Source organism: Panthera leo, chromosome C1, assembly GCF_018350215.1.
Source record: "Panthera leo isolate Ple1 chromosome C1, P.leo_Ple1_pat1.1, whole genome shotgun sequence".
Classification (NCBI taxonomy): Eukaryota; Metazoa; Chordata; class Mammalia; order Carnivora; family Felidae; genus Panthera; species Panthera leo.
The window spans coordinates 133,408,517-133,426,729 of record NC_056686.1 but is presented as its reverse complement, the minus strand read 5'-3'; the positions used below and the strand labels follow the sequence as shown (position 1 = coordinate 133,426,729).

General features: G+C 37.1%; 1 protein-coding gene across 2 annotated transcripts in view; it reads right to left on the bottom strand.

The window, feature by feature from the left end:
- ARHGAP15 (Rho GTPase activating protein 15) overlaps nucleotides 1–18,213 on the bottom strand; it is a 609,505-nt gene that overhangs the window by 502,870 nt on the left and 88,422 nt on the right. For both annotated transcript variants that reach the window (XM_042948667.1, XM_042948666.1), the window contains 2 exons: nucleotides 16,863–16,924; nucleotides 7,980–8,067 (listed from right to left, as the gene is read on the bottom strand). In XM_042948667.1, coding sequence (XP_042804601.1) covers nucleotides 7,980–8,067; nucleotides 16,863–16,924 — 150 coding nt within the window. The remainder of the gene's footprint in view (nucleotides 1–7,979; nucleotides 8,068–16,862; nucleotides 16,925–18,213) is intronic.

Below are 18,213 nucleotides of genomic sequence, written 5' to 3'. Positions count from 1 at the left end.
CATGAGCTGGTTTTACATGGACTTTCTAATGAAACTGAGTGCTGCTGTTCCACAGTGCTGTTCCTCAACTTATTTTGAGGCAATTCTTCCACTGGTAGTGCATCCTGGAAACTCATAGAAGAAACACAAAATAGTCTCGTCTAAGGCACGTCCACCCTAGGCCTCAGGGAACCTCCCGGAATCATTTTCAAGAACAATGACTAGCATGCAGTGCATGGGGCAAGGCGAAAGATCAACACATATCTGTATAATCAGTACAGGAATTAATTTCCTATATTTTATCATTGGTTACTCCCTTATTTCCACAGAAAGTGTCCTTTTCACCCCATTTTGCCTCAAAATCCTATTCATCCTTCAAAAACATGCCCAACTCTCACTTCCTTGACAGATATATTTAGAATCTTTTCCAGTTGGAAGCAATCTCTCTTTTCTGAGTTACTATAAAATTAACTCATGCCTCTATTCATGCTATTTTTGAGCAACTATCCATGTCCATTTTTTTACTACAATTACTCGATTTATGGGCATACTTTCTATTTGTTTCTAGATCCTCAAGGGAAAGATCTGATTCTGATTCATTTTTGTATGTTTCATAACACCTAGCATAGTGGCTTAAACATCAAGGATTCTCAGTGATTTTGTAGAATGAACAGTGGAGAGATATATAGGCTGAGCATTACTTGGAAGAAGCATTTCCCTGAGCAAGGATTATCTATAGCTAGACCTATGGTTCCCCACCATGGTTTTTAAATATTTTTACCATTTTAGTTATGTTTTATTGTAATAAACCTACATACAATTTCTGTCTCCTCTATCAGACTATAAGCACCTTAAGTGCAGCAATCATGTATTACTCATCTGATATCTCTAGGGTTTAAAAACACGTTGTGTGATACCTGTTAGGAGTTGTTAATTCTTTGTAGAATAAATAAATGAATTTGTGCTCTATATTAGAAAGCTTTTTTTTCCTCATGAGGCAGTCTATCATATATATATGTATATTTAGCCAGGAATATGTATTTGTCACATTCCATGGCTAGAGTCAGGTTCCAGTCCATATCAAGCAGAAGCTCTTAAATCACAAAGCACAGCAGGTACCTAGGTGGCAAATTGTACTTGAAGTGCTGGAACTGACTGAAATACTTCAGTGACTCTAAAATAGATAAGTGTACCGAAACATGCAAGGGGTGTGAGTCCAGTCCTCAGAGGATAAATCAAACTGACAGTTCTTGTTTCTTTGGGACTTCTTTAAACAGATAAAGCAAATAATAAAGATGTCTTTTGAGGCAATTTTTTTTTTCTCTTGGACTAAATGGGATGAAGCTATGATCCTAGAAGAATGAACTTCTCTTGCCTTTTTCCGTGATAGACCTTGTCCTTTTAAGACACATAACACTTGGATCATACTTCTGTTCAGTATGTGTTTATTAAAAGATCTGTTATTCTAGGGTGAAGGTATCTGGAAAACACTGACACACCTTCTTAGAGATGTGCCCCTGTAGCAAATCCCCAGCCCTTGGTATGGTTCTTAATCCTTTTTTTCCAACAAAAATAAAAACAACAAAACAAAACAAACAAACAAACAAGAAAACCAAAATCTCATTTCTCTTTTTAGCACACAGACCTTGACGATTCTCAGTTTCATGTCATCGTTCATATTTTTTAATTCCCTGGAATTCCCTGCCCACAAATTTCCACATATTGAAATTATAACCATCCTTCAAGGCCCAATTCAAATCTTTCACAGATGTGAGCTCTCCCTCCTTTAAATCTCAGAAAAACTCTTTTATGTTTCTTATTTCATCTCACCCTATTTTTTGGCAGAGATGCTATAAAGCAAAGACTATATCTTGATTATATCTCTATGCCTTATATGTAGCCCTAATGAGCAAGCTGTTCATTGTAGGATTTCAATACATATTCTTATGAAGTCTTTTCCTACCAGGCTTATATAAATAGCACAAACTTGATTAACCAAATGCATATTTAAGTGAAAGTGAGGTAGATTGTAAATGAGAAACTAAGCTATTTAGATCAACTTTCCACTGAAAACAATGAAAAATGCTGGATAAAATATTTCTGTTTAAAATCACCTTTAAAAAATTGAAAGGTTGATAAGATAGTGGTAAACTGCTAGGGTAATTATTTTTGGAAAATGGGAATCTGAACACAGAGAGGCAAGCTGAACATCAGATCAACATAACTGCTCTTTGCCTGAGGGCATTTGCTTATACTGTACATTTGACCTTTGGTCAATTGACTCCACAGAATAATGGAAAAGGTGCTGCCTGCGGTCTTATGAAAGAATAAAGGAGAAACAATATTAAATTTGTTCCCTTTCTCCAATTTAAGGGATTATAAAGAAAACTGTCTTTGTAGATGAGCAATGTGACAGAATTAAAAAAAAAAAAAGGAAGAATGAAAAATAATTCTGTCCCTGAGAAGTAGCATAGTTGTAACTCTCCTATTATGTGTACAAATTTTGAGTTTTAAACTGTTAACTTAGATTGAGCTAATCAATCACTGGGAGGTCCCAGACCCTTTGAGAAAAATGCAAAATATTCTGGAGCAGGACACATTTATCCCAGGACTAAATGATTAGCACACAGTCAAAAATAACCAGACACACAAGGAAACAGCAACGGAATGAGAAGCAGCAGAAACAGACTGATGCAGACTTCAGATGTTAAATCACAAGACATATAAAACAACCATGCCTTTTAATTTTAACAAAATAAAAGGGAGCCTGAAAAATATCTGCAGATGACAACTGTAACAAATGACATAGTAAACAAAAAAGCTTTCTCTAGAAATAAAAATTATAATAATTGAAATAAAGATGTTTATCAAAAAAAGGTGATTGGATTAAAGAATCAGAAAATAAATCAAAGGAAGTGGTTTGAAATGCAGTTCAGAAAGACAAAAAGATTAAAAATAGAATGTAAAATGTAGAAAATAGAGTAGGAAGCCTCTAAATGTAGGTTTAACTAGAGGCATAGAAAAATATAAGAGAAAATATTTTTAGAAAGCTTCACTTGAAAATAATAGCTGATAATTTTCTAAAATATACTAATGATACTTAAAAACAACTTCAAGAGGCTCAACAATCCATACAGGAAGAATAAAACTGTGGAAAAACAAAGGTAATAATAAAAATATCATGAATAGCCAGATAGCTGCAGTTAGACTAAGGTAACTTCTTGATCACAATAATAGATGACAGAAAAGGTTGGAATAACAACTTTATGTGCTAAAAGAAAATAACTACCAAATCAAAACTCTATATCCAGAGAGAATATATATATTACCAGAATGAGGGAGAAATAGGAACATTTGAAACAAGCAAACACTGCGACAGGTTGTTATTACAAGACCCTTTCTACAGGGATTTCTCAGAATATAGGGTTATCCTAGAAGGAAGGTGGAAGATGAAGGAAGAAGTAAATGGCAAGGAACATGGCAAATATTGGGCAAATATAAACCAACATTGACTCTATAAAAATAATAATATCTGGTGGTGTTAAAAAAACAAAACAAAACAAAATAAAGAATTAAAATACCAGACAACAATAGCATATGTGTTGAGAAGAGGATAGGTGTGTTAAAATATTCTAAGCTAGGGGCACCTGGTTGGCTCAGTCCATGAATCATCCAACTCTTGATTTTGGCTCAGGTCATGATCTCACCATTCATGAGTTTGAGCCCCACCTTGAGCTCAAGTCAGGATCTCAACAGTTCATGGTTCAAGCCTCCTGTGGGGCTCTGCTCTGACTGCATGGAGCCTACCTGCAATTCTTTGTCTCCCTCTCTCTGTCCCTCCCATGTTCATGATCTGTCTTTCTCTCCCTCTGTCTCTCTCTCTCAAAAATAAATAGACGTTAAAAAATAAATAAAAATATACTAAGGTAATATTTTGGAAGACGATAAAGGATTTGATTAGCTTTAGTCTTTGCTAGGTATCAATGATGCAATCCTAGGCAAGCCACTAGCAAAACAGAAACAAAGTGCAAAGTACATCACTCTGATCAGTGCAAAAAAACAAAAAATAAAAATAAAAAAAAGAAAGAAAAAGCATGACATATTTAGAGAAAAAGGCAAGAAACAAAAAAGGCATATACTGTGATTCCATTTATGTAAATTCAAAACCAGACAAAGTAAACCACATTTCTTAAGGGCTATATATACAGCTGGTACAGGTGGGGAAATAATGAAAAATTATTTAATAATAGCTAAAATGCAGTTTAACTCTGTAGGAAGGGAAGAGGTTGGGTGACATAGAGATAAATGGCAGGGGGTGGGGCTTCTGGAGGGCGGAAAGAGTCCATGTCTTCATTTGAGTGAAGGTTATGTAGGAGTTTGATTAACTTTTAAAATATGTATATATATATATATATATATATATATATATATATATATATATATGTTATACATTCCACTAAAAGTGGTTTCTGTAGTATTTTCCAATGACAATAGTTAACAAATTTAAGGTAAGTTACAAAGCAGAACATATATATAAAAAAATCTATGAGAATATGAGCATCATCCTCTTCTTCATAATCCAGGAAATCCGGATGTAGGGACACCAGTGGTTTTCAAATGCTCTGGCTCACAGGAGGGCTGGCCAGTCTTGACCAAACTTTCTCTGGTCAGAGATGAAGTGAACAAAACACAGACAGTGTATATAGACATAGAAGAAGGGTAGTTTCCCATTTTGGTAAAGACTGTATTTCATTCTGAGGTTTTTTTTTCCTCCCTCGATTTGGGATTAGGATATTTTTTGATGCCCTTTCTACTAGAAAGTGACAGTGGTAGTTAAGCGCTAGATTACTCTTTAATGTCCTTATTAAAAACAAACAAACAAAACAGAATAAGTCAGTCCTCTTTTTCCTTGAACAGGTCACTGAGGACCCAGAACCTATGAATCTCTAATTTACACACACCAGTGAAATGATTCTGTGTCTATTTCCAGGAAAAGGCTGCTTTTGATACAAATCTGAGCTGGTTATAGACTGAAAGAACCTCAGCAAGAAAGAGAGTCAAACATGGACTGTGGGATCAGGCATGCTTTATGACACGCTGTATTAAATGTGAAAGTCACAGGGAAAGAGCCACTGGAGGAAGGTGAGGGCCCCAGGAAAATACATATGGTCATGCAAGAGGTAACACCTAGAGCCCCAAATGGAGGAATGGCTTCTCTTTCAGAATTATCGGTGATCAGACACACCATTTACACCACCTAGGGATACATAGTTCCTTTTTTGGAGACTGTACATGCTGATGGTCCTTGAGTTAATGTCATTATTTTCTCTTCTATACATGTCCGTATCAGTTCAAGCACAAAATCCATACGATGTAAAAATACGGTAAAATTATATTATGTCCTGTATTATGTACTATAGAATATATATATTTTAATAGAGTATACTATATTAGACAATAACAATTAATTGATAGCTACTATTAATCTTTTCTTTGGTTAAGTAATTCCATTCCCTTTTAATTCTGTTGGCAGATATCACTATCCCCATTTTACAGATGAGGACTCTGAAGTGCAAAGAAGTCGACTGACTTTGTCAGCTCCTAAGCAGCAAGACTGGAATGAAGTCCGCTGTGGTTGAACTTCAAAGCCCTGCTCCTAGCTACTTTGCTGCTTTGTCTTACCACTGCATTAACATTCAAAGATCACTCCTATAAAGATTAAAATGCCATTTACTCTCTTAAACCACATTCTGCACTCACTCAGTCTGTTTCTACTGACCCCTTGGAGGAAAGGACAGACTTTTTCCCAGAAGCACAATGAACAATACCAGGACATGTGTAAGGGGGTGCAAGGAAAATTCAGAAATTTGAGCGTAAATCTCTTTCAAAATGAAACCACAGCATCTTTAATCAAGGCCTGGCAATCATCATATCGTTTCTCTGAGACTGGAATTGGTAAATGTGGGCTATCCCACTAGGCCTTTAATACTTGGTTAGAAATGTATCCAAGAAGTTGACTAGCACGACAATTCATGCAGTACAAACATGAATCTGTAATTCTCTTCCCCGTTACCACAAAACACAGTTAGTTCCTGCCCTGAATTCACTTTGAAGACGAGTGCCTGGGAGAAACCATAAGAGCATTGAAAATGGGGCCAGAAGTAATAAATAGGGGCTGCCAAAAAATGTTAACGAACGTCTTCTAAAAGTAAAATCTATTGTCAGATTACAACTCTGAAGGTTGAACTGGAGGCATGCAATCGATTAGCGATTAGCGAGCTGACTTGAAAAGTTTTCTTTCACCTGTATAAAATTAAGTAGCTGATAATTATATTTCCTGGTACTGGTACAAGGAGATTAAAATATAAGATAAAAATAAACCAAAGCTTTAATGTGGAATCTAATCTAATCTCTCCCATCATCCCAGAACATTCACATAAACTCCGGCTCAGGTGGAATTCTTCTCACCCAGCAGGACGAAGATAATCTCGGCAGCTCAACCTGCCAGACAAGCGACTTTCCTCCCTTCCTGACTCCCCCCTTAGAACTCATTCAAAGGGAAGACAAAGTCCCTGTGAGTGGATAGGAGGTGTTTTGTGCCTGACCTTTAGGGGTACTTTATTTTTCTTAAAAAGATTATCTCAACCTTACTGTAGGTCCCAAATAAAAACAAAACAAAAGCCTAGAACAAATTTCTGAGACAGTTTAAATTAAAAACACAAACGACCGAGATACATTTTTAATTTATTTATAATTAGTTTACAGATTGGACCGCACCAAGACTCCAAAACCAGCAGGCCACTTGGGGATAAAGACTATTGCGATTATCAGGGACAAGCCAAATGCTACCTTTTGCTCTTCTATTTAAAAACAAACAAACATCTCCTAGCAAATGATTTTCTATTTCCTATTTAAAGAGGATTACATAGCAAACAAGACTAGTGGCTGGAAAGCAAAGAACTTTCCAGCGTTTTATTACCTGCCAAATACAAATTAGTTCATTGCGGTTGACTCCTGCCAGGCGACCCCTCTCTCTGCCACCCATCAGGCCGATGGGGTATGGCAGGTTTGTTCCTGCCCGGCGTCCTTCCTAATCGGGAGGCTGTGAGACATGCTGCTTGCCCACCGTCTCCCGTATCACATGGCAGCTCTGGTGTGTGGACAGCAAGGTTGTGAGCTTGAATTGCCCCAGTGACTCACTCAGAATTGCTCCTACTCACTGTCACTATCGAATTGCCGTGGGCATATGGGAGGCCCTCCTCCAGGTACAATAAAGAAACCCTACAAATTTCACTTTGTAATAACTACGGGTTACAGAAATTGTATTAGCTCCATTAGATGGAGTCAGAAATATTCAGAAAGGTTAGCTGGATATAGTGAATGTCGCAGTTAGACTAAGATAAAAAATCACTTTGTTAACTTAGAGTGTTTCCTCATTGGTAACACCCTATATTAAGGTGCCATTTATAAACAGTTTACTATTATTTATTAATGTATGAAGCACTTTACAGCATGCTAGATAACAACTTAAATTCATGTATTAAAGATGCACATACATGGTTTAATAGGATTTACGTCTTATAATATTCTTTAAAACAGCTTCCCATAGTCTCATCCGTTAAGCATTTATTACTAATGCATTTTATAACATACTTTATAATACATTATTTGAGCAAGTAGCTGCATTTAGTGATCATTTCATAAATAAGAATACAGCATTTATAAATGGCACCTTAATTTAAAGTGTTACCTTCACATTACTAGATAGCTGTTCACCATCCATCTCATTTTGTGATTATTCTCCAAATGCACCACTTAATAAAACAGACACTAAGTTCTATTTTCCCTTCATCTGATTAAAAGTTTATTGAGTCATTTCCTCCATCTGCTTTCAGTTGTTGGGAGCTTGGAGGCTCTAGTGTGATTTCTGATGAAACCAAACTTTTAATTCAATAACATTTCTGTGACGATGATAATAGCAGAAACAGAGAGCTACCTACCATGTTAGCCAGAGCCTGCTGCTTCGATTCTTTGTAAAATTCAATTTTTCGACTAGAAAGAACGATCCAGGAAGTAGACCAGTTTTTCCTTAGGAAAATAAAAAAGGACAAAAAAAGCATTATCATTAGAAGAAATCCTTCACAGATATTATATAAGCAACATTTGGAATGCGTAGAGACTGCATTTTTAATTAGTCTTCATAAAAGTCTTTTCTTTATTAAAATCTATAGGTGGTACGGAATTTGGGTAATAATAAGGACCTTCTGTAATTTTTAAAAATCATGGCATTTATAGTAAACATTTTTCAATTTGAATTTCCTCCCAAATTCTTTTTCAAGTACTAAAACTCCAATATTTGTGTATCCATGTCCCCCTTCACAGTCTTTGTTTCCACAGCAAGCTAAAAATAGCAGGGTAAAAACAGAAATCAGAACCCCTGCCTTTATTGTTACTTCTCCTCATTGCTTCAGTATATTTCAGAATCTGAAAAACTAACCAGCTAATGTGTCACTGCCTACTTCAAAATATTCTTTTAATGTTGAATCTCACTGGAAATCAAAGAAATGCAAATAAAAAGAGTGAAATGCCTTTTCCTTCCTTGACAATCAATTTGGCAAGAATTAGAAGAAATAATACCAAGGGTTACTGAGAGTGTGGAGAAATGGATTCTCCCATACAATTCTGATAGGAGGGCACACAAGCATATTTTTCTGGAGTGAATTTGGCAATATGTTTTATTTAAGTTTATTTATTTTGAGAAAGAGAGAGAGAGAGAGTGGGGCAAGGGACAGAGAGAGAGGGAGCCCAAGCAGGCTCCACACTGTCAGCACCAAGCCCAAGGCAGAGCTCAAACCCAAGAACTGTGAGATCATGACCTGAGCTGAAATCGAGTGGGAGGCTTAACTGACTGAGCCACCCAGGCACCCCGGCAATATGTTTGTTTTTTTTTAAATCTTTTGAAATGTGTTTGTCTTTTGACTAAACAAGTCCATTCCTATGAATTTAAGTTTATACTAAAGAAGTCATCTCATAAGTGGGTAAGGCTGTGTGCACAAGAATAAAGTGTGCCCCATTATTTCTTAATTCTGCACCTAAAATATATTTAAAAAGATTAGTTGCATAAATTGCATATAATAGATTCCTATAATGGAAAATGAATCCTATGCTGTAAAAGAATACTGATATGGGAAGGTTTTAACAAAGATCATGATACAATATATAGTTTATAACACCATACTGTGTATTTGCCTAAGACTGTATTCCCTCCTCTGAGCCTCTTCTGATGATTAATTCTCATTCATCAGAAGTTAAAATATTACATCCTAAAATGCATTCCATTACTTCCTCACACAGCACTTATGATAAAAAATAATTTTTGTATATTTCACCTCCATTCCCACCATTCTAAAAAAAGCCTCAAAATGATAGAAAGTATTTCATGCTTATGGAAGTATCCCCAAGTGGCCAGCACAGTGACTTGAACAGAGGAGTCACCACCTACATATTTGCTGAACTTATGCACAGGGAGGAAAAGCTGGAAATAACAATAGCTAAATCAGGTGGTAAAATCACTGCTTTTGATTTTCCTTTGTATTTCTTGGTGTTCATCAAACATCCTGCACTGAACATGTATTACTTCAGTAATTATATGTGTGCATTTGTGTCATGAAGAATGCCCTTTTTTAGATAGTAAAATATGAAGGAAGTTAATATACTTAAGTTTCTATCTGTTCTATCACTTGCTGCAGTTTGCTTTGTTTTAACACTCATTTCAAAAGAACTGAATTCGTTTTATGAAAGTGGTAGAAAATAAGTTTATAGAGAGACTTTATTCAAGTCAATAGAAACCTACACAAAAATATGTTTAAAATGACCATTCACGATCTTTGTGTAATTTATTTCCACTTGCTTCTTAGAATTTAGGGGTTTGATTGAAAGGACAGCTTTGAATTCAGTAAAGTTAATATTTACGCCAAGGTTAGATTGCTCTTACATGCCTGAACTTTCTTAACCATACACCATTGTGTTAAAAAAAAAAAAAAAGAAAGAAATGATAAACAGAAACAAAACAAACAATATGTATTTTCTAACATGAAAATATGAACATTTATGTTCTTGGACCCACTTGTCTTCAAATGGGTCTACCATTTCAACCAAACAATGAAAAAGGGGACACACGCACACACACAAACACACAGAAAGCCACAAAGACTTTTCCCCTTTTTTCCCCTAAAACCCAATTCTCCTTTTGGGTTCCAGTAGCAGCAAAATGGAGTGGGGCAGCCATAGCCTTGTCTCTATGCAGGTCATAATATTAGATGACCCCATAAAGAGAAAAGAAAAACATTGGAAGGACTGCTGGCCTACACCAGGCATCTTTTATCTCTACCCCTTATTTTGACAGTATGTGATCAGGGAATATGGAACACCCTCAGACTGATGGAACCCATATTTAACCTGCCTGTTATATTTCCCACTATATTTTTCATCTCATGGCAGGGAGATACTATACCTTATTTGTTTCCAGTCTATAGCAAGCCCTGGATAAATGGTTCTGATTTGAATCTGTTTCAGATGTTGATCGTTTACAGAATGTGTTGGCATTACTCTTCCCTTCCTTAAACTCAGAACTGGAACTGGTTAGAAATGAAGTTGCATGAAATTCAATTATCTCACGGTTCTCTGTTAGAACTTTGAACTGTTATGAAATGTTCCCTGGTCGGTGAATCTGATGAACAAGTCTGGAAGGGTAAGAACTGCAGGTCTTGGAACCTTGGTGCTATGAGTTGCCCTGACACTTTCGTTTTGAATTTATAAATTACAATGTGTCTATGGTATTAGAAGAAAAGTGAAGATTGTTTCAATTTGCTTAATTTTATTTCAAAAGGAAGAAGAAATGCTGTTGTCAACCTTTTAGATGCCCCCATATCATTTCAGTTTTTTTCCAGTATCTCTTTAAAATAAAAATTAGCATAAATTATTTTGAGTACCTACTAAAGTTTGATTGCCTAGTAAAGGTTGAGTTTCACAAAAAAGATAATGAAGATACTAATATGTCCATTTATTAATACAGAGAATGAGGATCAGAGAGTTTAGGTAACTCACTTAAGGCCACTTAGATTTAGAGTCAAACCCAGTTTCTCTGATTTGAAGCCTGTAATCTATTCACTAATTTATGCTGTCTTTTTTTTTAAGGATTAAGCATTACTAACTTGGTTAAGAAGATTGTCAATGTCAGATTTCACCACGGTTTTGTTTGAAATGCTCACATTGTGACACCTAGTGTGCATAGCCTGTGACAAAATAGGAGCCATGTAGTCTCCCTCATGAACTACTTTACCTGACCCTAATTGGAAGGACAGAGCACAGACCTGCCACTTCCAAACTCTCTCCTTCCCTTAGAAGTTGCATTGGTTTAAAGGATGGACTATTCAACTCCTCAAAAGAAGCTGGAAGCAGGGCACCTAACAGTGGCATCTGTGTCTTTTCTGCTGGGGAATTATTCTGGTCTGTGATGAGCAGACTCATCTGTACTCTGTGAAGACCAAAAAACAGGAAGTGAGTCAAAGCCTCCAGTCTAGGAGTGGCTGACAATTCACATAAGGGGCACACCTTTTAACCTCTGACTTAAGTTGGAACCTGACTCTATGAATGAGGTACTCTGGGGACTTGACCATTTTCCTTACAATATCTGGTCCATACCCCATCTGGTAGCTTTGGCCTCTGCTGCCCGTAATTCTCAGGATATCAGTTGAAGAGCTTTCTCACCTCTTGACTGTAACACAGGAGCCACTTGGACGGCATTGTCAGCTCTGGAGAGAGTCGTGAAAAGAGTCAAGTGGCAAACTTTTGCCCTGGCTTGAACTTTTAATGCTTTCTCTATGCAATCAAATGCTTATAGGTTCTATTGTTCAGTGTATTGACAGACAACTCAGGAAGCAAGTTACTCCTGCAAACTTTGAGGGCTTAGCCAGAACAGGTGAGTCTTGCAGTGTCTGATGAGACTTTTAAAATAGACCCTTTAAGGATGAAACAGTTTTCAAAATGGAGAGAAAGTCCTTCTACTCCCCCATCTCCTCCAGAGAGACAAGACATCATCCCTAACCTTTTACAGCTTTTCCACTTCTGCGCACATTATCCGACATTTGGTAGGTGTTTATTAAAGGTTTTTGAGCAAAAGAATATATATGGACTCTCAAATTTCAGGAAGGTCACACATCTAGATTTTTCCTGCTCAATGTGTACTGTTATTCACTAACAAGGTCTACAAAAGCACCACCCTCCTGTATTTCTCTTCTCTGTTCCTTAGTTTCCTAGCGTTTTGATGTCTTTCCTAGCATTAAAGAAACAACAATAACAACTATTTAAAGATTCTGGTTTACTATATATTTTTTTCTAATTTATAATTCTACTGGAAATACTTGAACTTTCCCTAGAGGTCTTTCTGACTTGCAGAGGTGTGTCGATAAGATGAGCTATTATTATGCATGCATTGTCCCCACTCTGTGCTAGGTATCACACCTGGTATTTTGTTGTATGTGTTGAGTAATTAAATCACAAGGTCAGTCACTAGTATCCATTGAACATCCACCACACAACTGTCACAATTCCAAGAACTGAATATATAAAGGCCACAGGGGTGCCTGTGTTGGCTCTGTCGATTGACCGTCTGACTCTTGATTGCAGCTCAGATCATGATCTCACAGCTCGTGGGTTTAAGCCCCACATCGGGCTCTGCACTGACAGCCGTGAGCTGTTATGAAATGTTCTCTCTCCCTCTCTCTCTGCCCCTCCCCTGCTTGCGTGCGCTCTCTCTCTCTTTCAAAATAAATAAATAAACTTTGAATACATAAAGGCAAATAAGAGACACCTCAAGGGGAGGTCTCAGGGGGAGACAGGCAATAAACATGGAAACAAAGCCTCCACGTGGCACTGGGAGGTGGGTGATACCCCCATATTACAGATGAGGACACTGAAGATTAGTGAGTCTGCATCCAACCCAAAGGTATAGAAGTTATAAATATGGGATTCGAGCCAAGTGTCTCAGACCTTGAAGGCCCCATTCACTGTGCTGTCTCAGTGGTCTCTAGAGCAGGTGTCATGAAGCTCTCCATTAGTCATTCTGAGCATGTCTGTGGAGAGCCTCATAATAGGCTCTGAGAAAGGAAGGAAAAGAACTTTTGTCAAACAAGTACTTAAATGTATTTCTCTCTGGAGTGAGGCCACTTCTTAGCCTGACCTGGGATGTTGCGGGTCCTTTATTCCCTACCTTCCCATGATGGCTAGCAGGTAAATTTATCCATTGTTGGGAGCCAATTAGTGCCTCATGATTCACCATCTTAACTGGAAGGGCATTCTTTTCTATGTCTCCACACAGAGGTACAAAACAAAAAACAGAAAAACAAAAACCCAACCTATTAGATATGGACTTCAGGTTAAGGAAGACACATAGCTCAGGAAATACTCAACCTCAGTAAGTCAAAGGTCCTAGGAATAGGTGGACAGTCTCCCCACAAATGTACGGAGAACAATCAGGGGAGGGACTGATATGGATACTAGTGATTCAGTGCAGGAGACAGATTGTGACTCAAGAAATGCAAGTATTTATGTTTATTTTCTTTTGACAAAAGCACAAATCATGCCAAAGGTGGGGAGAGGTGCTTACCACAATTACAAGGAGGAAGAACTAAATTTGAATGACAATTATTTACATGTATGTAATTGGTGCGACATTTTATACAAATGAGACACTTTACAAAATTTTCCTAGAACAAATCCTCAGTTGTGAAAGGACGCGAGGCAGAGGCAGGGCAGAGCTGGCGGTGAAATCCCCCAAAACCCAAAAACAGCACAGGCATCAGCGTGGCGGAAAACTCTTTGCATTCTACAAAATGGACACCGGGTGGCAGCACATAATAACAGCAACTTTGTAACTGCTTATCTGAAGAAGGCTGGATAGTGCTTAAAATATTTATTACCATTGCAAGACTTTGTTAGCCTGAGCTCAGGTTTAACACATTCATTTGTTTTATATCTTACACTCACTTCTCTTATGCCTCCTTTAGGTAATGACAGATGGCCAACCAAAAGTCAGAGGAAAATATACATGAGATAGCTTCATAAATTTCAGACTCTCTGTGGGCCACATGCCTTTTTATCTGACTTGGTCCCACTGGATTTGACATGATTCCCCACAGTGGCAGGAATGAAAGTGATTTATGCCAGTATCCCTGACCGTCCGTAAAATCCCTTGGTCGCTGTTAAATGTTCTTATTCATTCTCAAACTGGTAGGTTAGGAAATTATTTCTTCTTTCTCATAGTCTAAGTTCTTGTACATCGCCACTGGTAAAAGTAGGCCAAAGAAACACAGATGTATAAACACGCACATCTTTGTCAGTATTACAAGAAATGTGAAATCTTGATATATTCGAAGAGTTATCAGATGTTAGAAATTACAGCATAGAGTGGAAATTTTAAAACTAAAGCAAACTTTTACAAATTAACTTCTGTATTCTGTACTATCCAAATCTTCCCTCCAGTCCTCACTACTGAACTTAAAAAGACAATTCAGCCTGGAAGAATTTATGGGGATCCTGAGCAGAAAGTGGTAAAGAACAAATAAGTTCACATTAGCAGGGTACTTTAGCATCATGTTCTAAAGACTCTTGTGAGAAACAATTGTTCAAGAAAAAAAAAAGTTAGGGGTCTTGCCCAGAATGATGATGCTAAAAGGCCACACACTGAAGAGTAAAATCAACTCAGTTCGGTGCACCTGATGCTAAAAAAAAAAGAAAGAAACTGAAATGTATATAACTTTAAATGAAAAAAAGCTGAAAGAATGCATAATTGTATGCAAACTGGTTGAAACAACAATAAAACAGAGCACAAGCTAATGTTTATATGAATTTAAACTAGAACACAAAAATGATTTGCAAACTGATTAAAGTAACAACAAATGAAACGAATATAAAATGATATGTACACTGATTGAAACTGACTAAAAAAATGTATTCACAGGAATTGGTTAGGGAAAGGGCCTTATTCTGCCCCTCTGCATTTTCTTGACACCATCTTATAAGAAAAAAATTTTATCAGGACAGTTTATGGGCAAAAACACTATGAAACCATTCTGGTGGGACATCATCTTTATTTTCTGGAATTCCTTTCATTGGTGTCTCCTCCTTTTCCATGCATGAGGCTTGAGGGAAAGTTCTCACCTCCTCTCCCCCACCAAGCCCCAGTGAAAGCTAAAGTGATAACTTAGACGAGGCCTTGGGTCCTTTTCTGTCCTTCCTTTGGGCTTTGTGCGCACATAACTGGTAAGGTAAGAAAGGGTCTTGATTATTCACCTTGGAAAGAGCCATTGCTGCCCTCAGCACTACTCCCATGAGCTGGTGTCACCGGGAGTGAGGTCCAAGGAAAAGGAAGACACAAGGATTAATCAGTCAAAGCCAAAAACTCCTCCTGTCACCCTTTGACAATACAACTCCCTAAGCCAGATTATCCACTGAGGTGGGGACAAGACCAGTGTCTTAAAGCAGCCTTGAGCCTTGCATTTGACTCTGTCTCCTATTCATGTTTCTCCTGGACTCTTCAAGGGGATGTGGCTGCAGGGTTACTGCAGAGAAACAGTGTAAAAGAGGGTTCAAGGCCCTCTTTACTGTCTGAGAATAAAACACAATATAAGAAAAAAAAAAAAAAGCCTGTTCTTTAAAATTGAAATAGCTATTTTAAGCAGTAGTAGAATTATGGATGATTATTTTCTCCAGTTTTACTCCTTTTAAATAAACATATACATACTCCATTACAGGCAGCAAAAAAAGCATACCGCATGGTCTAATGTTGGCCAGAATGCTGTCCTAATAATGAATTGCATGATACAATTAACAAATGTCCCATTGTGTAGCTAATTAGTACATTCATCCTTTATGGTTTAATAATATAGTCATAAGTAAATGCTTTGTCTCCCAATTTGAGCGCCTTCTACATATCTTTGTAGCTTGCATATCACCTAGCACAAAGCTCAGTATGTAACAGCACCTATATGAGAAATAGGAAAAATTCTAAAATGGAAATGATTATTTCTAAGTATCCCACACACAGAGAATGTCTAGCATCTTTCTCTACCTTTCTATCAACCTTATTTTTTTCCTTCAAGGCTTTTGTTGTTGTTGCATGGGAAATTCTTATTTCCTTTTTCTAATTTCTCTCACCTTACTCTGTGTTCATTTCACCTCCAAATGTGGCAACATTCAACTTTTTATTTGGCAGGTGACTTTATTTTCCTTTTTATCTTTCTCAAATGAATTTTATCTGAGTAGTAAATGTACTTCAAATCCTCCATTCTTCAAAAATTATGCTCCCGACATATTGTAGGGAGATTTTTATATACTGCAAAAAGAGTACACTCATACCTTCATCTGTTAAACCCAAAATCAAGACTCATTATCTTATTTATTTGCATTTTTTTTAAGATTCAAGATCCAGGGGTGCCTGGGTGGCTCAGTCGGTTAAGTGTCCAACTCTTGATTTTGGCTCAGGTCATGAGCTTTCAATTCATGAGATCAAGCCCCGCATCTCTCTCTCCCTGCCCCTGCCCTGCTCTCAAAATAAATAAATAAACTTAAAAGAAAAAAAATTTTCAAGTTCCAGAAGGACAAGAGCACTTCATTTAATATTATGTGCAATGATATTGAAGGTAGTGCTTTATTAGAAAACTGTAATTACATTAAAATAATAGTGTTTATCATAGTGATAGCAGAGGGGAATATCCTGGTATTGTACCATAGGGCCTTCCTTTCTAAACAACAGCAGTGACACAAGTTGAGGAGATGGGGAACTATCACAGTTATGTAAAAGTGAATTAAGTAACCTTTATTACCTTAGTTTCTTTCCTCCATCTGCAATTTTAGCTTTTTGAAGATAACCTTCTTTTTCAACCATCTGCAAAAAGAAAGCATATATTAAAACTGTGTCAAACTCCTATGCATTATTATTTTGAGTGAACCTATGCTCTCCAACAGTCATTGCAGTGATGGAAGTTTCCAGTCATAGAACTTCATTAATAATGCATATATAGCTTATGGGAAGTGCCTGCAAGATCATAGTCATTACAAGCCGTTAAATATCCAAAAGAAAGATTACAAAGAATAATGTGAATGATTTAATAGATGGCACTACACCTTTACTCACTTTTCTTTCAGGGCATTGAAGTCCCTTGCTACAAAGTTGATTAAAAATGGTAAAACAAAAACAAATTTAATGCTTTTCTTAATTTAATGATCATCCTTAGAAAAGGTCCTTTCCACACCTAATCCTCACTACCTCATGTATCTGCTGAGGCCAGGAAGTGAAAAGAATTCAGTGGAACCAAGTAACTGAGCCAGTTGAACTATGAAAGGGCATTTAAAACAGTGATATTTCATGCATTTCCTTCGGTCACTAAGAAACACTGTAGTAGCACTATTTCATTATCTTCTTCCATAATGTGGGTTTGCTTCCTTTCCCGTTTGTACCTATTGGCTTTCATTGTTAATACAGCTGCAAGTTTCTTAAAGAAGTTTCAACAATTTGTTATAACTTCATAGAGGTTTTTGTGGAGTTCTAGGATAAATAAATGTACAATGCTAATTGTGATGTGTTAACTCCCAGCAAAGTCTATAGTAGCCATTTTAATTTCTGAGCACCTCATTGCCTTGTTCCTCTGTCAGTCCCACACACCCTCATCTCAAGTCCTTATCCTGTGTTCCATCTTTTCACACTAGGTGAATTGACAACAACCTTCTCCCCCACACTATATGCTAGAAGCTTCTAGAAGGCACCTGCCTAACATCAAAGGACCACACTCCCTCAGTTCCACCCTTTCCCCCTGACTGTAGTACTCCACCCCACCATGTCTCCATCTCATAAACTCCTAAATGCATTAAATCTACTTTAAAATTCAATTTATCTGTGTATTGTTATAAGATCCTTCCAAGATTCCTCTGTAATCTCTCTTAGGTGTCCCTGCCCTGAATCCCCATTTTCATTCTGCCATTATCACTATAACAGCACTTATTGGGTCATAGTGTAGTTGTCCATTTACAGAGGTCCCCCCTGAGCTGCAGGGAATATACACCAAGACCCCCAGTAGATGCCTGGAATCATGGATCACACCGAACTGTATATATACTATGTTCTTTCCTATACATCCATATCTGAGATAAGGTTGAACTTATAAATTAGGCATAATA